Raw genomic sequence first — 24,838 nt, forward strand, 5'->3', positions numbered from 1 at the left:
CTTTCACTCCTAAATGGTGATCCACTGATTAATCAGCTTCTCCACAGTCCTACTCTCTGAATGTAAATTGTATGGAGAGAAGAAATTGAAAATGATCATAAGTGGGAGATGAAATGTGTTGTTATGGGAAAGTAGGGTCAGATGTAATTTGTATAACTGTGTTATTTCTCTTTGTGGGTAATTAAATGAATTTATTTTCACCGACTTCTCTTTTTCTTTTGTGAACAAATATACCTTCTTGCTTGTATATTCTGTTTCTTGTTACAGGGCCCTGCGAAGCTTTTCTTCTTGCCAAATTCTCCTATTAATTTTAGGCAACGAGAGCTTTTCCTAGTAGTTCCAATTATAATATGATCTTCTGAGTTGTGCTTACATCATCATCATCATCATTGTCGTCATTACTGTCATTACTTAAGAAGTGTGAAGAACTGGATTATCAGCTAGTTCTCATTTGCAATGCAGCATAAATATTCAATACCACTATCATTCCTGATAATCACAGTTTCTTTCTCACATTCTTAGTTCCCATCATTTCAGTGGCAGCCCAGTTGGCCGGATCCATGGATGGAGGGAATCACTCGGCTGTGTCTGAGTTTGTGTTCCTGGGACTCACTCACTCATGGGAGATCCAGCTTCTCCTTCTGGTGTTCTCCTCTGTGCTCTACGTGGCAAGCATGACTGGAAACATCCTCATTGTGTTTTCTGTGACCATTGATCCTCACTTACACTCCCCCATGTACTTTCTCCTGGCCAGTCTCTCTTTCACTGACTTGGGAGCCTGCTCTGCTACCTCACCCAAGATGATTTATGACCTTTTCAGAAAGCACAAAGTCATCCCCTTTGGCGGCTGCATCGCCCAGATCTTCTTCATCCATGTCATTGGTGGCGTGGAGATGGTGCTGCTCATTGCCATGGCCTTTGACAGATATGTGGCCACATGCAAGCCCCTCCACTATCTGACCATCATGAGCCCACAGAGGTGCATCTTATTTCTGGCTGCTGCTTGGGCCCTTGGTGTCAGTCACTTACTGTTCCAACTGGCATTTGTTGTTAATCTACCCTTCTGTGGTCCTAATGTGCTGGACAGCTTTTACTGTGACCTTCCTCGTCTCCTCAGACTGGCCTGTACAGACACCTACAGGTTGCAGTTCATGGTCACTGTCAACAGTGGGTTTATCTGTGTTGGTTCCTTCTTCATACTCCTCATCTCCTACGTCTTCATCCTGTTTACTGTTTGGAAACATTCCTCAGGTGGCTCATCCAAGGCCCTCTCCACTTTGTCAGCTCACATCACTGTGGTATTTTTTTCTTTGGTCCAACCATGTTTGTCTATACATGGCTACACCCCAATTCCCAGATGGACAGATTTCTTGCTCTCTCTGATGCAGTTCTCACTCCTTTTTTAAATCCTGTTATCTACACATTCAGGAATAAAGTGATGAAGGCAGCAATGAAAAGAGCTTTCAGACCATTAATGATTTTTAGAAAGATTTCATAAAAAATGTTGTAAGATTTTTATCCTGATCATCATATAGTTTGTATTTGTAATTTTAGAATTGGCTTATTTAGTGCATCTGCAGTTGATTTGAATATTACCACACCCTTTAAGAATGCACCTCTTTCCTTAGAAATAATGAAGATGTAGACAAAACCTTAACTGAAAACATATGTTGATTCATATGGTGCTGCATATATATGTGCTACTTATAATTTCCTTGCTTCACTTTTTCTTTTGAAGTGTTCAGTTTATTATTGTTTCTTCAGTTTATCTACATACTTTCTTATATCTCTTGATGTCCCACATGCTAATTATTCACTTACGATTGATAATCTCCACCTTTACCAATAATAGCTCTTTTTCTTATTCCTTTTGTGAGTTGGGAAATATTCATATCTATATTCATATCCCAGGTTCTTCATATCTTTATTTTTGATTCTTCACATCTATAACAAGCCATCAGCTTATAGTTGTCTTGTTCAACAGGAAAATTTTGTGCTCAGATTGTTCTTCAAATAAAAATAATTTGATTTCAGACTAGAGGAGTACTGATCTCTCCTGCTTCATTGTATTCTGCCTTCATATCCTTTTTCTTGCTAATCTGTCCTTTAGATAATTGCCTAATGGTCACAATATTTTTTCTGTTGGTGAAGTAACACTTTCTGGGGAGAATTTTGAAAAGCATAAACCAATAACACCCTTTGATTTCTTTTTGATTACATACATATGCACATTCATGAACCAGTAATTTATTGTTTTATTCATCTGTTCTCTAAACTTATTTTTTGGCTTACTACACATATGGAGTTGTGCTTACTCTATATCTGGAATTGTTTCTGAGAATTCATGGAAGCATCCTAAAATATATGGCCTGGAAGATTATGTATTTATTTTATTTTGATTAAAACATTTTAAAATTTTGAGTGTAGTTGACCTGTAATGTTACATTAGCTTCAGGTGTACAATATAGCAATTCAACTTCTGTATATGTCATTCTGTGTACACCATAACTGTAGCTACCATCACCATTCAGTGTTATTACAATACTACTGAGTATATCACTAGTGTTGTGCCTCTTAGTCCCATGACTTATTTTCTCTATAACTAGAACCTGTATCTTCCACTCATATTCACTCATTTTGCTCACCCTCTCCTCTCCTCTGGAAATCATCCATTTGTTCTCTGTATTTGCATATCTGATTATGCTTTTTGTTTATTTATTTGTTTTATTAAAAAATTAATTTAAATTCCAGTTACTTAACCTACACTGTAATATTAGTCTTAGGTATACAATTCAGCACTGCCATATGACACCCAGTGCTCATCACATGTTCCATTTAATCCCCTCACCTGTTTCACCCATTATCCACCCCCCCATTCTGGTAACCATCAGTTTGTTTTATATAGTTAAGAGTCTGGTTTGCCTCTCTCTCTCTCTTTTCACCTTTTGCTCATTTGTTTTGCCTCTTAAATTATACATATGAATGATATCATATGGTATTTGTCTTTCTCTGACTTATTTCACTTAGCATAATACTCTTTAGCTCATTCATGTCATTGTAAATGGCAATATTTCATTCTTTGTTATGGCTGAGTAATATTTCATTGTATCTATATCCTACTTCTTCTTCATCCATTGATCAGTCCAGGGACACTTAGGATGCTCCCATGGTTTGGCTATTGTAGATAATGCTGCTATAAACATTGGGGTACATGTATCCCTTTCAATCAGTGTTTCTGTATCCTTTGGATAAATACCCAGTAGTGCAATTGCTGGGCCATAGGGTAGATCTACTTTCAACTTCTTGAAGAACCTCCACACTGTTTCCCAGAGTGGCTGCACCAGTTTGCATTCCCACCAACAGTGTACGAGGCTCCTCTTTTCTTCACATCCTCCTCAAGTTGTTTCTTGTGTTGTTGATTTTAGCCATTCTGACAGGTGTGAGGTGGTATCTCATTGTATTTTTTATTTGCATTTCCTTTGATTAACAGTGATGTTGAGCATCTTTTCTGCATCTGTTGGCCATCTGTATGTCTTTTTGGAAAAATGTCTATTTATGTTTTCTGGCCATTTTTAAACTGGATTATTTGTTTTCTTGGGTGTTGAGTTGGTAAGTTCTTTATAGATTTTGGATACTAACCCTTTACTGAATATATCAGTTGTGAATATCTTCTCCCATTCCATAGGTTGTCTATTTTTTTTCTTTTTTTATTTTTATTTATTTATGATAGTCACACAAAGAGAGAGAGAGAGAGAGAGAGAGAGAGAGAGAGAGGCAGAGACACAGGCAGAGGGAGAAGCAGGCTCCATGCACCAGGAGCCTGACGTGGGATTCGATCCTGGGTCTCCAGGATCACGCCCTGGGCCAAAGGCAGGCACTAAACCGCTGCGCCACCCAGGGATCCCTATTTTTTTTTTCTTGATGGTTTCTTTTGCTGTGCGGAAGTTTTTATTTTGATGACATCCCAATAGTTTATTTTCTGTTTTGTTTCCCTTGCCTCAGGAGATATATCTAGAGAAAAGTTGCTATGGTCAATGCCACAGAGGTTGTTGCCTGTGTTCTCCTCTAGGACTTTTATGGTTTCCTGTTTCATGTTTAGGTCTTTAATCTATTTTGAATTTATTTTGTGTATGGTGTAAGAAAATGGTCCAGTTTCATTCATTAGCAGATAGCTGTCAAGTTTTCCCAAACCCACTTGTTGAAGAGACTTTCCTAAAGGATACTCTTTCTTGCTTTGCTGATGATTAATTAACCATATGGTTGTGGATTCATTTCTGCACTTTCTGTTCAATTCTATTGGTCTGTGTGTCTATTTTTGCGTGACTACCACGCTGTTTTGATGACTACAGTTTTGTAATATAACTTGAAGTTCAGAATTGTGATGCTTCCAGCTTTATTTTTCTTTTTCTAAGAGTGTTTTGGCTATTCAGAGTCTTTGTTGTAGTTTCATACAAATTTTATGATTGTTTGTTCCAGCTGTGTGAAAAATGCTGGTGGTATTTTGAATGGGATTGTATTAAATATGTAGACTGATTTGGGTAGTATAGACATTTTAACAATATTTGTTTTCCCAATCCATGAGCATGGAATGTCTTTCCATTTCTTTGTGTTCTCTTAAATTTCTCTACCAGTGTTTTATAGTTTGCAGAGTATGGGTCTTTAACCTCTTTGGTTAGGTTTGTTTCTAGGTATCTTATTATTTTTGATCCAATTGGGATTGAGTCCTTAATTTCTTTTTCTGCTGCTTCATTATTGGAGTATGGAAATGCAACAGATTTCTGTATGTTGATTTTGTGTCCTGTGACAGTGAATTTATTCTTTAGTTGTAGCAGGTTTTTTTGTGGAATCTTTCAGGTTTTCTATATGTTGTATCCCATCATTTACAAATAGCAAAAGCTTTACTTCTTCCTTACCACTTAGGATACTTTTCTTTATTTTTGTTATCTCATTGCTATGGCTATGACTTCTAGTACTGTGTTAAATAATAATGGTGAGGATGGACACCTCTGTTTGTTCCTGACTGTAGAAGAAAAGCTCTCAATTTTTCCCCCTTTAGGATGATACTAGCTGTGGGTTTTTCATATATGGCTTTTATTATTTTGCAGTTTTTGCCTTCTAATTCTACTTGTGGAGGGTTTTTTTTTATCATGAATGGATATTTTATTTTTCAAATGATTTTCCACATATATTGAAATGATCATATGGTTCTTGTCCTTTCTTTTATTAATATGGTATGTCACATTGATTGATTGAAGAGTATTGAACCATACTTACTGCTCTAGAATAAATCTCACTAGATTGTGGTGAATGATTTTTTAAAAAGTCTATTTCTTTTTTTTCGTTAAAAATTTTATTTATTTGTTCATGACAGAAAGAGAGACCATAACTGTAGCTACCATCACCATTCAGTGTTATTACCATTGTTTACTCTTACTCTTGTTATTACTCTTGTTTGTTTATGTATCAAACATCTTCACAGTATGATCATATGACCCTGTTACAAACAGATCTGTGTTCAGTTTGCTACCACATCCACACCTCACATAATCAGAATGTTCTTTGAATGTCACAATTTCCTTGGAGTTTGGAATATCCCACAATTTAACTGTATAATCATCAGCCCCAGAGACCACATGATATTTGTCAGCTATAAAATCAACCATGTGAACTGCTTTAGTATAACCTTCAAACTGCCTGAGGGGGGAGCTTTCCCACTTATATCAAAAAGCTGAACTCAACCATTTTTACTGCCAGCCACAAGCAGTCTACCATCCTTACGAAAAGAAGCACAGTATGTTGTGTCTTTACATTGGGAAAACGTTTCTATAGGTTCTTGAGAGTACCAGCCATAAATGTGAATCCTTGAGGAAACTGTGACAGCGTAATTATATGGAGGTTGTGGAGAAAAATCTACTTTTGACACTGCACCAAACTCCTTGATTTGAACAGGGGTCTTATAATTGTTCCAATACGGTGTATCCTCGGTGATTTTTTCACCAAGTACAGGATATGTCTGAATAGCTGCAGGCTTGTACCCAGACATAATTTCATTCAGTTAGACTTTTATCCAAAAGCCTGATTGAGTCCCACATCAGGCTCTTTGCATGGAGCCTGCTTCTCCCTCTGCCTGTGTCTCTGCCTATCTCTCTCTCTCTCTGTCATGAATAAATGAATAAAATCTTAAAAAAAACATCCTTAATCTAATAAAGGAGATTTATTCCAAAAAGAAAAGCCAACAACAACAACAACAACAACAAAAAATAAACCCAAAAAACTATTCACAGAAGCAGTTTGATGGAAGAGACTGGAATATCTATAATTGATAAATAAGTACCTGTTGTAAGACATGGTTTTCCATGTAATCATTTCATGGCATCTTTGGCTAGAAGATCTGAGTTGTCTTGGTCATAGTGTATTGTCTACCTTGGACAAAGGGATATTAATTTTAATACAGCAAAGTTCTGTATCAACATTTGGGTAGGCCTTCAGAACCCTAGAATGGGTTTCAACTGAGAATCCTGCTAAAGGGGCAGGGCTTTATTTTTTACTTTTCTCCTGGACAAACAACAACAGAAATGGCAACCAAAATAAATTCTCTCTTCACTCTAATCAGTGTGGGATTTCCAGGCGCTGCTGATTTTGCCTCCCTTGCCTTGATGTCATCTTTTATCCTAGGTCCCATGTTCTGCTTCTGCTAGTGATGGGATTGCATCTGCTCCACAAGCGACACATCAGTGGCTAGCTTTGAACAATTTAACTCTGAATTAGTTAGAACATGTATTCATAGTGTGATGAGGCAGATTTGATACCTAAAAATTGTGCTACCCATTACAGATTCTTTCCATTCCTTTAATCTTGACTGTTCTTACCAAAACAAGGTCTACAGATAGACCTTTTCAGACCACAATTTTCTCCTTGATATGCAACGTTTTTCTACCCAGTTTTCAACTTGCTTCAGGTCAGAGGAGTGACAAAATTTGCCATTTCTCTTGTAATAAAATAGCCTTTCAATCTTTTGTACATATGTTTGGAGCTTATCTTATAGCTCTCTACCCTTCTGAAAACGATTTTCTGTAATCAGTCTTTAGAATTTGTTTCTCTAATCTCCACAATCATCTTGTGTTTTAGAGCTCAAAGCTACAGTAGCTTGCTTTGGAAAATTGTTTTTGTTTTTTAAAGGTCAATGTAAGCCACATTTTAATAAAGATATTATTATTTTTTTCTTGGTTTTCTGAGATATGTGAATTCATGATGGATAGTCACTGGCTACTGTTTTAGGACACTGATTTCACACTTGCTATTTCTCCCTTTTCCCAGTTCCTATTCCACCTCAAATAATTATTTTTAAGGAAACATGCCTTGTGTTAAAAAACAAACAAACAAACAACAACACCTTTAAGGAAGATTATGTAATGGGAATCTCCTCTTAAAATTTAGTTTTGTGAATTCAGGTTTCTTTTTTTAAGGCAGAAAAAAATATTTCTGTGGTCTGGAAAGGGCATGTGCTAAAAAGTAGGCTCTAGTTTCCCTTTCTTGAATTGGTGAATGCACAGTGGCCTATAAAGGAACCAGGAGTTTGTTTCCTTGAGTAATTATGAGATTAGACAAGGTCAGAAACTGTGTCTTCATGTTAAAAGGGTTAATTTATTTAAGTAAATTTTGTATTTAAAGGCTTTTAAGAGTATTTAACTTTAAGTATGCTGTATACTAGTAAAAATTAAAAGTTGAAAATTCTAAAACTAGTTGCCATCAAGTGTGTAACACGTGACAAGAATTTTCCCATACATTATTTTATTCAAGTCTCATCACAACCATCCAGTGTTAATGTTCTGACTTAATGCTGAATGAGCTACAGTGGTCAGCCCACTTTTGAATTCCCCAGGCCTGAGTCCCTCATCATCCTGGCACTGTCAACCTACCTGGCCCCTGGGACCAAACCTACTGAGCCCTTTAAGAGGACTTCAGAGTGCTGCATTTCTTGGATGAAATCTAGAATGATGACTAATTTTCAAAGAGGTTTTGCAATTCCCAAAGCCATCGATACTGTATGGTAATTTCAGGAATAGTTTTTATATTCATTGGGACAAACTAGTATTTGTTATTTAAAGTATTTAAACCCAACTGACATATCAGGCATATTATGGTATGTCGTATTGGTCTTTGGATTCTAATATAAAATGAATAACAGATAGTAAGTCTTCTGAATTTTAGTTGAAAAGTACTTTAAAATGTTACTAAGTCTGCAAAAATCTTGACATGTTCCAGAGAATTTAGGAACTCATTGTACATTTAATTTATTATAAGAATTAAGCACTGGGAAGGTCTGCTTGTTGGATCAAGTATTTGAAGTGCTGTTTAAGAGAAAAACAATTTAAATGTATAAATGCTATTGTTAAAAGGAATTTGGGTTGTAAATGGATTTGTTTAAAGAAATTTAAAATTTAGTTTATTCAACTTAAATATTCTCTTATCAATCATGAATTAAAGGCCGCCTTGAAAGTGATTATTAAAATGAACTAGTTTTATGGATGGAATATTTATGTTAAACCTAAAACCTTAAGGAAAGTTTTCAAATGCTTAACTTTAACAAGTAACTGTAAATTGTCTCTCCAAAGAATGAAATGTTCCCTCAGCCATGAAAAGGCACTTACTGGTGACTAGACTACATGCCTCTTTCCCCTGCTAGTGACCTAGACTAGGGGTCATATATCTGGCTCAAGCCCCAGGCTAAGCCGGAAATTGTAACTAGGAATTATAATTAAATTCTTTTTTTAAAAAAAAGATTTTATGGGATCCCTGGGTGGCGCAGCGGTTTGGTGTCTGCCTTTGGCCCGGGGCACGATCCTGGAGACCCGGGATTGAATCCCACGTCGGGCTCCCGGTGCATGGAGCCTGCTTCTCCCTCTGCCGGTGTCTCTGCCTCTGTGTATGTGTGTGTGTGACTATCATGAATAAATAAATAAAATCTTAAAAAAAAGATTTTATTTATTTATTAGAGTTAGGAGGGGTAGAGAGGGGAGGGAGAAAGAATTTGAAGCAGACTCTGTACTGAGCATGGTGTTCGATCCCACCTTACCAGATCAAGACCTGAGCTGAAAGCAAGTTGGACGCTTCAAAGACTGTGCCACCAAGGGACCCCAGTCAAATTGTTGATCTTGGCAAATGTGGGGTTCTGGAAATGCTTTTTGGGTTATCCAAAGAAAGCTGCAGAGAAAAAGAAGGAAACGTAAGTTTGGAGAAAATATGCAAGATAAAGCTATCCTGCCTCTGCAGGTCAGGCTAGAAAAGAGAGAACATGGTTCGCTGTTCTGTTTCCCTTCTGGCTGTACCTTAGGGCTTCCCTCGGGTCCACGAGAGTGTTTGGAATCCTATTAAATTCTTTTTGCTTAAAAAATATATATATTTGATAGAATTTGCCTGTGAAAGCATTTGATCCTGGACTTTTGTTTGTTGGGGGTTTTCTGATTACTGATTCAATTTCTTTGCTCATTATTGATCTCTTCAAGTTCTCTCCTTCCTGTTTCAGTTTTGGTAGGTTATATGTTTCTAGGAATTTATCCATTTCTTCCAGGTGTCCAATTTCCTGGTGTACAGTTTTTCATAATATTCTTTTATAATTGTTTGTATTTCTGTGGTGTTGATTGCTATTTTTCCTCTCTTTATCTTTTCTTTTTGATAAGTCAGGCTAGAGGTTTATCAATTTTATTACTTTTATTCAAAGAACTAGGCCTGGTTTCATTGACTCATTCTACTGTTTTTGTTTTGTTTTGTTTTAGTTCCTATATCATTTATTTCTGCTCTAATGTTTATTATTTCTTTCCTTCTGCTGGCTTTAGGCTTCATTTATTGTTCTTTTTCTAGCTCCTTTAGATGTAAGTTTCATTTGTTTATTTGAGATTTTTCTTGCTTCTTGAGGTAGGTCTGTATTGCTATTTACGTCTCAGGACTGCTCTTGCTGCACCCCAAAGGTTTTGGACCATTATGTTTTCATTTTCACTTGTTTCCATATATTTTTTTTAATTCTTTTATTTCCTGGTTGACTCATTCGTTGTTTAGTGGCATGTCGTTGAACTTGCAGGTATTCATGGTCTTTCCAGGTTTTTTGTTGTGGTTAACTTCGAGTTTTATAATGTCATTAGAAAAGGTGTATAGTATGATTTAAATATTTTTGTATTTGTTGAAGCCTGTGTTGTGACCTAATATGTGATCTATTCTGGAGATTTTTCCATGTGTACTTGAAAAGAATGTGTATTCTGCTGCATTAGGATACAAAGTTCTGAATTTATCTGTTAAGGCCATCTGGTTCAGGATGCCATTCAAAGCCATGGTTTCTTTGTTGATTTGCTGTTTAGATAATCTGTCCATTGATTCAAGTGGGGTATTAAAGTATCCTCCTATTATTATTTTTAATTAGTTCCTTTAGGTGTGTTATTGTTTTGTATACCTGGGTGTTGTCGTGTTCGGTGTGTGAATGTTTACAATTGTTATATCTTCTTGTTGTATTGTTCCCTTTTTGATATATGATGCCCTTCTTTGTCTCTTGTTGTAGTCTTTATTTTTTTATTTTATTTTTTAATTTTTAAAAATTCAGCTAATGGATTGTGTATTATTAGTTTCAGAGGTAGGGTTCAGTAATTCATCACTTGCATATAACACCCAGTGCTCATTACATCATGTGTCTTCCTTAATACCCACCACCCAGTTACCCTATCGCCCCATCCTCCTTCCCTCCAGCAACCCTCAATTTATTTCTTATAGTTAAGAGTCTGTTATGGTTTGTCCCCCTTTCTGATTTCATATTATTTTATTTTTCCTTCTTTTCACTCATGATCCTCTGTTTTGTTTCTTAAATTCCACATATGACTGATATTGTATGATAATTCTTTCTCTGATTGACTTATTTCAGTTAGTATAATACCCTCTAGTTCCATCCACATCATTGCAAATGTTAAGATTTCATTTTTTGATGGCTGAATAATATTTCATTGTGTATATATTCTTTATCCACTCCTCTGTTGATGGACATCTGGGTTCTTTCCTTAGTTTGGCTATTGTGGACACTACCACTATAAACATTGGGGGAGGTGCTCCTCTGGCTTACTATGTTTGTATCTTTTGGGTAAATACCTAGTAGTGCAATTGCTGGGTCATAGGATAGCTCTACTTTTAATTTTTTGAAGAATCTCCATACTGTTTTTCCAGAGTGGCTGCACCAGCTTGCATTCCCACCAGCAATGTAAGAAAGTTGCCCTTTGTCCACATCTGCACCAGCATTTATTGTTTCCTGACTTGTTGATTTTAGTGATTCTGACGGGTGTAAGGTGGTATTTCATTGTGGTTTTCATTTTTATTTCCCTGATGCTGAGTCATATCGAGCATTTCTTCATGTGTCTGTTGGCCATTTGTATATCATCTTTGGAAAAATGTCTGTTCATGTCTTCTGCCCATTTCTTGACTGGATTCTTTGTTTTTGTGTGTGTGTGTGTTGAATTTGATAAGTTCTTTATAGACCTTGTATACTAATCCTTTATTTGATAAGACATTTGCAAATATCCTCTCCTATTCTGTAGTTTGTCTTTTGGTTTTGTTGACTGTTTCCTTTGCTGTGCAAAAGCTTTTTATCTTGAAGAAGTCCCAATAGTTCTTTTTTGCTTTTGTGTCCCTTGCCTTTGGAGACACGTCTAGTAAGAAGGTGCTGTGGTCTAGATCACAGAGGTTGCTGCTTGTGTTCTCTAAGATTTTTATGATTTCTTTGTCTCACATTTAGGTCTTTCATTCATTATGAGTCTATTTTTGTGTATGGTGTGAGAAAATCATCCAGTTTCATTCTTCTTCATGTGGCTGTTCAGTTTTCCCAACATCATTTGTTGAAGAGACTGTCTTTTTTCCATTGCATATTCTTTCCTGCTTTATCAAAGATTAGCTGGCCATTTGTTGTGGGTCCACTTCTGAATTCTCTGTTCTGTTCCATTGATCTATCTGTCTGTTTTTTTGTGCCAGTACCATGCTGTCTTTTTTTTTAAAATAAAGATTTGTATTTATTCATGAGAGACACAGAGAGAGCGGCAGAGACATAGGTAGAGGGAGAAGCAGGCTCTCCTGGGGAGCCTGGTATGGGATTTGATTCCAGGACCCCGGGATCATGACCTGAGTCAAAGGCAGACACTCAACTGCTGAGCCACCCAGGCACTCCCAGTATGATGCTGTCTTGATGATTAACAATCTTTTTTTTAAGTCTATTTTTTTCTGGTGTAAGTATTGCTACTCTGGCTTTCTTTTGACATCCACTTGCATGATACATATTTCTCAATCTCCTACCCCTTTTCATTTTGCAGGTGTCTTTAGGTCTATCCTTCAGGCAAGTTGTCTCAGAGGCTCTCCTTGCTTGCTGTGTAGAGGGTGTAAGCAAATTAGGCATCCAGTGTCAGCACTCTTTTGGTGCCAGCAGGTGACTCTGTGTTTATGCTGAAGGGTGGGGAGAGAAATGGCACTGGCCAGCTCCTTTGTTCCAGAGAGGTGTCTTTGTAAATGCTGCCTCTCAGGGATGTGCTCCAATAAGAATGAATAATCTCCCCGCTGTGTGCCCCAAGTTCTCATTAGATCATGTTTCCATACTGTCTCCCTGTAGATTGTTTGCCTGATTTCTCTGCAGGAGCAGTACAATATCCTCCAGCCTGTATCCCAGCTAAGACTTCTGACCTTTAAAATTCCAGGCTTTAAGGTCTGCTGGTGCAGGAACTGACAAAATTCAGCCCCTTTCTTTTTCCAAGCCGATGGCTTTGGGGAAATGTTCTCCTTGTGCATTCCCTTGTGTGTTCCTCATTCTCTTGCCTTTTCCATGGCCTCTGCTCCCTTCCCTCTGTAGCAACCGTGATCTGTTTCTCACCTAAATCACATCTCTGCACTTCATCCTTTGATGTGCCTTCCTCTCTCCCTTTAGTTGTGGAGTTTGTTCTATCAGCCTTCAGGTTGATTTCTGGGGTATTAGGATGAACTGATAGTGACTTAGTTGTACATGGGATGAAGTGAGCTGACAGTCCTCCCCGCTCTGCTGCCATCTTCCTCTCCTCATTCATCTCTTTTGTTTTTTAAAATTCCACGTGTAAGTGAAATCATATTATACTTGTCTTTCTCTGTTTGACTTATTTCACTTAGCATGATACCCTCTAAGTCCATCCATGTTGTTGCAAATGGCAAGATTTCCTTTTTATAGCTGCATAAGATTCCATTGTGTATGTGTGTGTGTGTATACCATCATGTATATGTATATTCCTCATCCATCCATCTAGATGAGTTATAATTGGAGAGCGTTATGAGTCAAATACAAACACGTAAAAAGTTTTGGTAGTGGTTTGTAACAACCCATTGTGAGATTTTCAGTGCTGTCCAAATGTCATAAGCCCAGTACAGCCTATTTTTCCCATGAATTATATCCAAACAATCTCAAAAGAAATGCAAAAAACTCCCACCTGCAACAAGAAAAAAGAAGGTAAAGAAAAGTTGGTATTTTATAGAGGGAATTTGACCTTGAAGAAGCAACCCCAGGTGATTTTTTCTGGATATTTTCTCTCATGGCTTGTTATTGAGAACAAATCCCAAATGCAGACCTGTGGTTGCTATGATACAGGCAGAAAAAAAATGCTAAGTGAAAATCAAGACTTCTGGCCAGGGAATGGGGAAAACTGGTCCTTGCAAACTGGTGAGTATAAAGGAAAGGTTTTTTTCTTCCCTATTTTCTCTTTCTTCCCTATTCTTTTTTTTTTTTTTTCTTCCCTATTCTAAGGCAGCTCTTGTTGCAGAGTAATGGCAATGTAGCAGATAGCTAAGACTCTGAGAGATTCCCCATTCTTTTGGAAAAAGAGTTGAGAGAGGGACTTCTGTGGTCTAAAGTGTATGAAATAAATTTTTCATATTTTTTCTTGCCTCTTTTATCATGCCATATTACCTGAGGAAAGGACCTAGTTATGGAGCTGCAGCTCAGCAGAATTCAAGCAGCTGAAAGCCTAAAGGAAACCCCATATTTCTGGTCAGATGATGAAAATAGGCCCTACAAGTCAAAGATTATATGAAGATTCTTGGATGGATGAACAACTTGGAGAAAGAGATCCCCTAATTCAGTGTATTCAGCAGCACATATCCTGATCTGTGCACATTTGATGCAGAATTAAAGTGGGATAATAAGACTTTTGAGAATTTATCTATGGTATAAACCAGTACCAGAATCCCAGGCAAACCAATGGGTATCTCATGAGTGGGGCTGACTCAAAGTAGCATAGCAAATGCTTTGAAAACAGAACTGATGTTGGAACTACTACCAACATATGGTGCAACAGAATGTAAGATCTGAATCTAATTTGTTGCCTACTAGGAGAAGCAAAGAGCAACACAAAGTTTTCCAGAGGATTCCACATTACCCAGAGTTTCACAACATGAAATCAAAATGTCTGAGATAAAATCTAAAATTACTTGATATATAAGAATGAGGAAAATGTGATCAGTTCCCAAGGGAATAGATAATCAGCAGATGCCCCAAGACTACCAAGATACTAGAACTGACAAATAATTCATAGCAACTATCATTATAATGATTTATGAGGAAAGATAAAAAGATGCCTTAAATAGAAAGTTTCTTAACAGAGGTATAGAAGCTATAAACAGAAATTATATGAAAACGTTAGAATTTTAAGATATAATATTTGAAATGAAAATTTGCAGGATAGGATCAATGACAGATGAAGATGATAAAAGAAAGTGACAGTGAATTTCAAGATAAATCAGTAGAAATGATCCACTCTGAAGAACACAGATTAAAAAGATTTAGAAAGAAATGAACAGATTCTCAGAGACCTGAGAACAAAATGAAAAGGGCTACCATTCTTTTCATGGTGTCCCAGAGGAAGAGGAGACAGAGATTAGTATAGAGAAAATGTTTGAAGAAATAATGATTGAAAGTTTCCCAAATTTATTGAAGGGCATAAACTTACAGACTTAAAAAGGTCAGTAAAATGAAGCAGGATATGCTCAAAGAAAAACATACCCAGAATCATTACAGTGAAACTTCACAAAACTACAGACAAAAGAAAAACAAATCCTGAAAGAAGCCTGAGAAAAGAAGATACATTATATAGAAGGGATATAAATGTTAATGGATTACTCAGAAAAAAGTCCATAAAAGACAGAAGAGAGTGGAATTTCAGGAAGAACAGGAATGGTAAAGCTCTAGCAAATATAGATTATTATATTCCTCTTAATTTCACTAAAAGATGTATGAATGTTAGAGGTAAAAATTATAACATTGAATCATGGGATTTTCACAAGTGGGATATTCAGATCAAGGGATTTGTATATTTGTAGATATAATACATATGACAACCATAACATAAAATGGGGAGTATATGGAGAACTGTTATGGTAGGTCTTTTACATTTTGCTTCAACTGGTAAAATATTAAATCTAAGTGGACTGGGAAATATTAGGTATATGTATTATAATCTCCAGAGTACAACTAAACAGCAGCAGCAACAGTAACAGAGATATAGTAAAAAAAAAAAAAACTCAGTATAAAAATTTAAGTCAAATTATAAAACATATTCAAATAACCCAAAAAGGAGGCAGGAAAAGATAAAGAGCAAAAATGGGAGGAGCAAACCAAAAACAAATGATAAGATGGTAGACCTAAATGAGCATGTTAATAACTTCATTAAATATAGAAGGTTACATACCAATTAAAGACAACTATTGGGGTGCTTGGGTGGCTCAGCAGTGGGGCATCTGCCTTTGGCTCAGGGCATGATTGGAGTCCCGGGATCGAGTCCCACATCAGGCTTCCTGCATGGAGCCTGCTTCTCCCTCTGCTTATGTCTCTCTATGCCTCTCTCTCTGTGTTTCTCATGAATAAATAAATAAAATCTTTAAAAAAAGACAACTATTGTCAGATTGAAAAAAGAAATATATGCTATCTACAATAAACCCACTTTAAATATAAAGACATAATTATGTTAAAAGTAAAAAGATGGACAATATGTCATACAAAAGCTAGTAAAAAGAAAATGGGAGTTATATTAATAAATAACAGTAGAATTTAAAACAAAGAAAGTTACTAGGAATGAAGATGGACATAACAAAATTATAGAAATGGTCAGTTTACCAGGAAGACATAAAAATCATAAATGCGCATGCCCTAAATGATAGAGCTATAAAATACATGAGATAAAAACTGATAGAATTGAAAAGAAAAATAGACAAATCCACACTTATACTGGGAGACTTATAACTCTCAGTAATTTGATAGAAAACATATGCAGAGAAATAACTGATGATACAGAAGACCTATGTAACACTCTTACCAACTGGATCCAATAATCATTTCTAGAAAAATCTATTTAACAACAGCAGAATATACATCCCCCCCCCAAGTGTATATGCATTATTCACAAAGACATTATATTCTGAACCATAAAGCAGATGTTACCAGAATTTTAAAAAATGAAATCATACCAAATCATTCTCTGGCAACAACAGAATTAAATTAAAAATAAATAAAACTATATCTAGGAAAATCCCCTATATTTGGAAAATAAGCAACACACTTTAAATAATACATAAGTAGGAAAGGAAATCATAAGGGAAATTTGAAAATATTTGAGTCAAGGAAAATAAAAATACAACATCAAAATTTCTGGTTACAGTTAGAGCAATGCTTAGGGAGAGGTTTTTAAAAATACTAATATTAGAAAATAAGGAACTTGTTAAATCAGTACTCTAATGTTTCACCATGAGAAAATAGAACAAGATTAAATTAAATAGAGGGCAACCCTGGCGGCGCAGCGGTTTAGCGCCACCTGCAGCCCAGGGAGTGATCCTGGAGACCCTGTATCAAGTCCCACGTCGGGCTCCCTGCATGGAGCCTGCTTCTCCCTCTGCCTGTGTCTCTGCCTCTCTCTCTCTAACTGTGTCTCTATGAATAAATAAAATCTTTAAAAAAAATTAAATACAGATAAGCAGAATAGAAACAATAATGATTAAAGAAAAAGTTTTGAAAATAGAAAGATCTGAAACTAATAATATACTATATGTTAATCAATTGAATTTAAAGAAAAATAATCAAGTAATAACATTGAAACCAAAAGGCTTTGGAAAATAGCAATAAAATTGAAAACTCTGTAATCAGATTAATCAAGAAAAAGAATACTGAATTATTATTAGGAGATGTGAAAGATGTGGCCTCACTGTATATTCTAGACATCAAAAAGATAATAGTGAGATACTAAGGTAATTTATACCCATAATTTTAACAACTTAAATGTTTTGATTCTTGAAAGGAAATATTCAAGTTGAATTGAGAAGAAATAAATAATTTGAATAGTCTTATATTAGTTAAGGAAATGGAATTCCTAGTTTAAAACCTTCCAATAAAGAAAAGTCTAGGTTCAGATGATTTCAATGGCAAATTCTATCAGATACTTAGGAAATATATTTTATTTTACACAATATTTTTTTTCAGAAAATACTAAAGGAGGGAACACTTAGCAACTCAGTATATGGGATCAACATTACTCTGATATCAAAACTGTACAAATACATTACAAGAAAGGAAACTGTAGACCAATATCTACCATGAGCATAGACACAAAAATGCTCAAAAATGATTAGGAAATTAAAATTGGACATGTATAAAAAGAATAAGTACATTATACTAAGAAGGGGTTATCCAAGTTGTGGAAGCCTGGCTCAACACTTATCAATTGACAGACTAAAAAAAGTAAGACTACATGATCATCTTAATAGATGCAGAGAAAACATTTGACAAAATTAGATAGCCATTCATGACAAAAACTCTCAGGAAACAAAAGTAGAAGGGAATTTCCTTAATCTGATTAAAGGCATCATCAACGTAGAGGTAATATCATACTCACTGGTAAAGGGCTGAATACTTTTATCCTATTATTGGGAACAAGGTAAAGATGTACCTTCTCATGACTATGATCATCAGATCATAATGAAAAGCCAGTGAAAAGCCAGCTGGTGAGAAAAGCAAGAGAAAGAAAAGATGTGTAATTTTGAAAGGAAGAAATATAAAACTTCCTCCATGTGCCAAACACATGACTATTTTCTATATCGTAAATTCTAAAGATTCTGTAAGACAAGCTCCAAAAACTGATAAGCGAAGGCCACAGACTTCAAGTCAATATATAAAATTCAATTGTATTTCTATGTACTAGAAATATACAGTTGTAAATAAAAATATTTAAAGATGCTGTTTGTGATAGCATTTATAAACATGAAACACCTAAATATGAATATAACAGAATATATATACACTTTGATAATTATAAAACATTAATGAAATAAATCAGAGTATAAATAAATCATAAATTGAACATTCAATATAGTTAATATGTCACATTTTTCCCAATATGATCTTCAGATTCAACAAAACCCCAGTGAAAATACCATCAAATTTTTGAAGATATCAATAGACTGATTCTAAAATTTGTATGGAAATGCAAAGGAACAAGAACAGCCAAAAGCAGTTTAAAAAAGAACAAGTTAAAATTTTATGAAATACACGTAGATCAGTATAACATAAAAAAGACCTCAAGGAACAAATACAATTCAATGGAGAACAGGTAGTCTTTTCAACAAATTGTCCTAAACAAACATTTATATGCAAACATTGAAACTCAATCTATACCTTACATCTTACACAAAATTAACTCACAATGAATTGTAGATCTAAATGTTAAAATCTAAAACTATGAAACTTCTAGGAGAAAAATATTGAAAAAGACTTTGTGACCTTAGTGTAGTAAATATTTCTAAGATATGACACCAAAAACATAAAACAAAAAAGCTGACATATTGTGCTTCATCAAAATTAAAAATTTCTACTTTGTTAATGAAGTGACAAGCCACATAGTGGGGAAAAGTATTATAAATCTGAGGAAAGATATAAACTTTAACCCTTACCCCACTTCCCTCTCTCCTTTCACTAATTTTATTTGGTTCTAGTATTTTTAGTTCTTCCAATCATTATCTTTATACTTTAATATCATGCTTAATTACCCATAAAATATCTGTTGATTCTCTACCACTGTGAAGGTGAGAAAACCAGAGTTTTTCAGTAGAATTAAAAAAAAACTTTTTAAGCATAATTATTCTTTAATACTATCATGTATAAATAACATGTTCTTTAATCATAATCCCCAGAATTGTTTAATATTAGGCCTCATAATTCAGTATGTCATCCCCTCACTTTTGATTAGTGGAGTTTAATTCTTTTAATATTTCGTTTTCGATAATAAGACCTCATGGGAACTCTATTTCCTAAGAGTTTTGCTTATTTGTTTATTTTTGTTATTTTGTAGAATGTTTATTTTGTACACGTGGAGTCTGATACACTTCAGCTGGATTGGCCTTGATGTGACCCATACAGTAACATTTTTTCTCTGGGTCATAACAGTATCTTTAGACTGTTGGTTCAATACTTCTTTCATTTGGGAAAGTTTTCTTTTGAACGTTTTTCTTTACCAAATATAGTGAACTTATAAAGAACACTAATTTTTCATTTCTTAGATCTTATTTTAATCTTTATTTTTTCTCTAATTCTTTTAAGCTCTTTGGCTTTTATATTTCATTTTTCTCAGGATATTTAAGTCCACACTTTTTTTTCTTCTTATAACGACTTATGTTTCTGTTATGACTTTTTATTTACAGGCGTACCTCAGAGATTTTGTAGGTTGCTTTAGATTTACTTCAATAAAGCAAATATTGCAATAAAGTGGGTCAAATGAATTTTTTGGTTTCCCGGTGCATATAAAAGTTATGTTTACACTATATTTAGCCTATTAAGTGTATAATACATTACATCTAGAAAGCCATTTAAAAACCCATCTAAAAAACCTTACTTTAATTTAAAAATATGTTTTTGCTAAATAATACGAACCATTATCTGAACTTTCAATGAATCATAATCTTTTTGCCAGTAGAGGGTCTTATCTTGATATTGATGGCTGCTGACTGACTTTGGTGGTGGTCAATGAAGGTTGGGGTTTCTGTGGCGATTTCTTACAATAAGATGATGTTTATTACAATTGACTCTTCCTTTCATGAATGATTTCTCTGCAGCATGTGCTGCTGTTTGATAGCATTTCACTTACAATACAACTTCTTTCAAAATTAGAGTTAAACCTCTCAAACTCTGCCACTGCTTTATCAACTAAGTTTGTGAAATATTCTAAATATTTTGTTGTCATTTTAACAATCTTCACAGTATCTTCACCAGGATTCGATTTGATTCTCAAGAAACCATTTTCTTTGGTCATCTCTAAGAATCAGGTGCTCATCCATTAATGTTATATCACAAGATTGCAGCAATTCACTCATACCTTCAGACTCCTTTTATTCTAGTTCTGTTGCTCTTTCCACACATCTGCAGTTACTTTCTCCATGGAAGCCCCCTCAAAGTCATCCATGAGAACTGGAGTCAACTTCTTTCAAAGTCTTGTTCATGTTGTTGTTTTTGACCCCTTCTCATGAATCATGAATATTCTTAATGGCACCTAGAATGGTGGATCCTTTTCAGAAGGTTTTCAATTGACTTTACACAGATCCATCAGGAAATTCACTATTTATGGCAGCTATAGCCCTATGAAATGTATTTCTTAAATAATATGACTTGAAAGTCAAAATTGCTCCTTGATCCATTGGCTGCAGAATGAATATTGTGTCAGCAGGTATGAAAACATTTCATTGTATATCTCCATCCAAGTTTTTGGGTGAACAGGTGCATTGTCAATGAGCGATTCTATTTTGAAGGAATCTTTTTCCTTGAGCAGTAGTTATTCAACCACGGGGTCAAAATATTTAGTAAAGCATGTTGTAAACAGATATGCCATCATCCAGGATTTGTTGATGCATTTATAGAGCACAGGAAGAGTAGTTCTAGCATAATTCTTGAGGGCCTTAGGATTTTTAGAATGGTAAATGAACATTGGCTTCAGCTTCAGTCACCAGCTGCATTAGGCCATAATGAGAGAGTCAGTTTCTCCTTTGAAGCATTGAAGCCAAGTATAGACTTCTCTTCTCTAGCTATGAAAATCCTAGATGGTATCATCTTCTTCTGAAAGAAGACATATTTTTTGTATATATTTTTTATTGGAGTTTGATATGCCAACATATAGCATAAGACCCAGTGCTCATCCCGTCAAGTGCCCCCCTCAGTGCCCATCACCCAGTCACCTCAACCACCTGCCCACCTCCCTTTACACCACACATTGTTCATTTCCCAGAGTTAGGGGTCTCTCATGTTCTGTCACTCTCACTGATATTTCCCACTCATTTTCTCTCCTTTCCCTTTTTTCCCTTTCACTATTTTTTATATTCCCAAAATAAATGAGACCATATACTGTTTGTCCTTCTTTGATTGACTTACTTTACTGAGAGTAATACCCTCCAGTTCCATCCACATTGAAGCAAATGGTGGGTATTTGTATTTTATAATGGCTGAGTAATATTCCATTGTATACATATACCCCATCTTCTTTATCCATTCATCTGTTGACGGACACTGAGGCTCCTTCCACAGTTTGCTATTGAGGACATTGCTGCTATAAACATTGGGGTGCAGGTGTTCTGGCATTTCACTGCCTCTGTATCTTTGGGGTAAATCCCCAGCAGTGCAATTGCTGGGTTGTAGGGTAGTTCTATTTTTAACTCTTTGAGGAACCTCCACACAGTTTTCCAGAGTGGCTGCACCAGTTCACATTCCCACCAACAGTGCAAGAGGGTTCCCCTTTCTGACATCCTCTCCAACATTTGTCGTTTCCTGTCTTGTAAATTTTCACCATTCTCACTGGTGTGAGGTGGTATCACATTGTGGTTTTGGTTTGTATTTCCCTAATGGCAAGTGATGCGGTGCGTTTTCTCATGTGCTTGTAGGCCATGTGTATGTTTTCATTGGCAAAATTTCTGTTCATGTCTTTTGCCATTTTATGATTGGATTGTTTGTTTCTTTGCTGTTGAGTTTACTAAGTTCTTTATAGATCTTGGATACTAGCCCTTTATCTGATATGTCATTTGCAAATCTCTTTTCCCATTCTGTAGGTTGTCTTTTAGTTTTGTTGACTGGTTCTCTTGCTGTGCAGAAGCTTTTTATCTTGATGAAGTCCCAATAGTTCATTTCTGCTTGTGTTCCCCTTGCCTTCATACATGTATCTTATAAGAAGTTGCTGTGACCCCATCCTGTGTTCTCCTCTAGGACTTTGATGGATTCTTGTCTCACATTTAGATCTTTCATCCCTTTTGAGTTTATCTTTGTGTCTGGTGTAAGAGTATGGTCTAGTTTCATTCTTCTGCATGTGGATATCCAATTATCCCAGCACCATTTATTGAAGAGACTGTCTTTTTTCCAGTGGATAGTCTTTCCTGGTTTGTCAAATATTAGTTGACCATATTGTTGAGGGCCCATTTCTGGGTTCTCTATTCTGTTCCATTGGTCTATGTGTCTATTTTTGTGCCAGTACCACACTGGCTTGATCATCACAGCTGTGTAGCACACTTTGAAATCTGGCCTTGTGAAACCCCCAGCTCTGGTTTTCTTTTTTAATATTCCCCTGGCTATTTGGGATCCTTTCTGATTCCACAGAAATCTTAAGATGATTGTCCCAACTCTCTGAAGAAAGTCCATGTTATTTTGATAGGGATTGAATTAAAAGTGTAAATTGCCCTGGGTAGCATAGACATTTTCACAATATTAATTCTTCCAATCCATGAGCATGGAATATTTTTCCATCTCTTTGTGTCATCCTCAATTTCTTTCAGAAGTATTCTGTAGTTTTTAGGGTATAGATCCTTTACCTCTTTGGTTAGGTTTATTCCTAGGTATCTTATGCTTTTGGGTGCAATTGTAAATGGGATTGACTCCTTAATTTCTCTTTCTTCAGTCTCATTTTTCGTGTATAGAAATGCCACTGATTTCTAGGCATTGATTTTGTATTCTGCCACACTGCCGAATTGCTGTAGGAGTTCTAGCAATCTTGGGGTGGAGTCTTTTGGGTTTTCTAAGTACAGTATCATGTCATCTGCAAAGAGGGAGAGTTTGACTTCTTCTTTGCCAATTTGAATGCCTTTTCTTTCTTTTTGTTGCCTGATTGCCGAGGCTATGACTTCTCGTACTATGTTGAATAGCAGTGTGAGAGTGGGCATCCCTGTCGTGTTCCTGTTCTTAGGGGAAAGGCTCCCAGGGTTTCCCCATTGAGAATGATATTTGTTGTGGGCTTTTCGTAGATGGCTTTTAAGATGCTGAGGAATGTTCCCTCTATCCCTGCACTCTGAAGAGTTTTGATGAGGAATGGATACTGTATTTTGTCAAATGCTTTCTCTGCATCTCTTAAGAGGATCGTATGGTTCTTGTATTTTCTCTTGTTGATGTGATCTATCATGTTGATTGCTTCACGAGTGTTGAACCAGCTTTGCATCCCGGGGATAAATCCCACTTGGTCATAGTGAATAATCTTCTTAATGTACTGTTGGATCCTATTGACTAGTATCTTGATGAGAATTTTTGTATCCATGTTCATCAGGGATATTGCTCTATAATTCTCCTTTTGATGGGGTCTTTTAGTTTTGGAATGAAGGTGATACTGGCCTCATAGAAGGACTTTGGAAGTACTCCATCTCTTTCTATCTTTCCAAACAGCTTTAGTAGAATAGGGATGGTTTCTTCAAGCATTTGATAGAATTCCCCTGGGAAGCCATCTGGCCCTGGACTTTTGTGTCTTAGGAGGTGTTTGATGACTGCTTCAATTTCCTCCCTGGTTATTGGCCTGTTCAGGTTTTCCTTTTCTTCCTGGTCCGGTTTTGGTAGTTTGTGGTTTTCCAGAAATGCATCCATTTCTTCTAGATTGCCTAATTTATTGATTCATAGCTACTCATAATATGTTTTTAAAATTGTTTGTATTTCCTTGGTATTGGTTGTGATCTCTCCTTTTCATTCGTGATTTTATTAGAGTCTTTTCTCTTTTGTTTTTAATAAGGCTGGCTAATGGTTTATCTATTTTATTAACTCTTTCAAAGAACCAACTCCTGGTTTTTTTTGATCTGTTGTACAGTTCTTCAGGTCTCTATTTCATTGAGTTCTGCTCAAATCTTTATCAACTGTCTTCTGCTGGGTGTAGGTTTTATTTGCTGTTCTTTCTCCAGTTCCTTTAGGTGCAAGGTTAGCTTGTATATTTGAGTTTTTTCTGATATTTTGAGGGATGCTTGTATTGCAATGTATTTCCCTCTTCGGACTGCTTTTGCTGAATCCCTAAGATTTTGAACAGTTGTATCTTCAAACTCATTAGTTTCCATGAATTTTTTTAATTCTTCTCTAATTTCCTGGTTGACCCTTTCATCTTTTAGCAGGATGCTCTTTAACTTCCACATATTTGAATTCCTTCCAAATTTCTTCTTATGATTGAGTTCAAATTTCAAAGCATTATGGTCTGAAAATATGCAGGGGACAATCCCAATCTTTTGGTATTGGTTAAGACCCGATTTGTGACCCAGTACGTGGTCTACTCTGGAGAAAGTTCCATGTGCACTTGAGAAGAATGTGTTTTCAGTTATGTTTGGATGTAAAGTTCTGTAAATATCTGTGAAATCCATCTGGTCCAGCGTATCATTTAAAGGTCTGGTTTCTTTGGAGATGTTTTGCTTATAATGTCTGTCATTTGCAGAAAGCATCGTGTCGAAGTCTCCTAGTATAATGTATTATTATCAATGTGTTTACTTTGGTTATTAATTGATTGATATACTTGGCAGCTCCCACATTTGGGGCATAAATATTCATGATTGT

At 35.8% G+C, this 24,838-nt stretch overlaps 1 protein-coding gene across 1 annotated transcript; it reads left to right on the forward strand.

The window, feature by feature from the left end:
* The first annotated feature begins 560 nt into the window (after positions 1-560).
* On the forward strand, positions 561-1,498 carry LOC112675484 (olfactory receptor 4F3/4F16/4F29-like). The gene is given in 2 exon segments (XM_025472050.1): positions 561-1,299; positions 1,302-1,498. Coding segments are annotated over 2 exon segments (936 nt in total).
* Positions 1,499-24,838: the final 23,340 nt, after the last annotated feature.

The sequence above is a fragment of the Canis lupus genome, chromosome 30 (assembly GCF_003254725.2).
Source record: "Canis lupus dingo isolate Sandy chromosome 30, ASM325472v2, whole genome shotgun sequence".
NCBI lineage: Eukaryota > Metazoa > Chordata > Mammalia > Carnivora > Canidae > Canis > Canis lupus.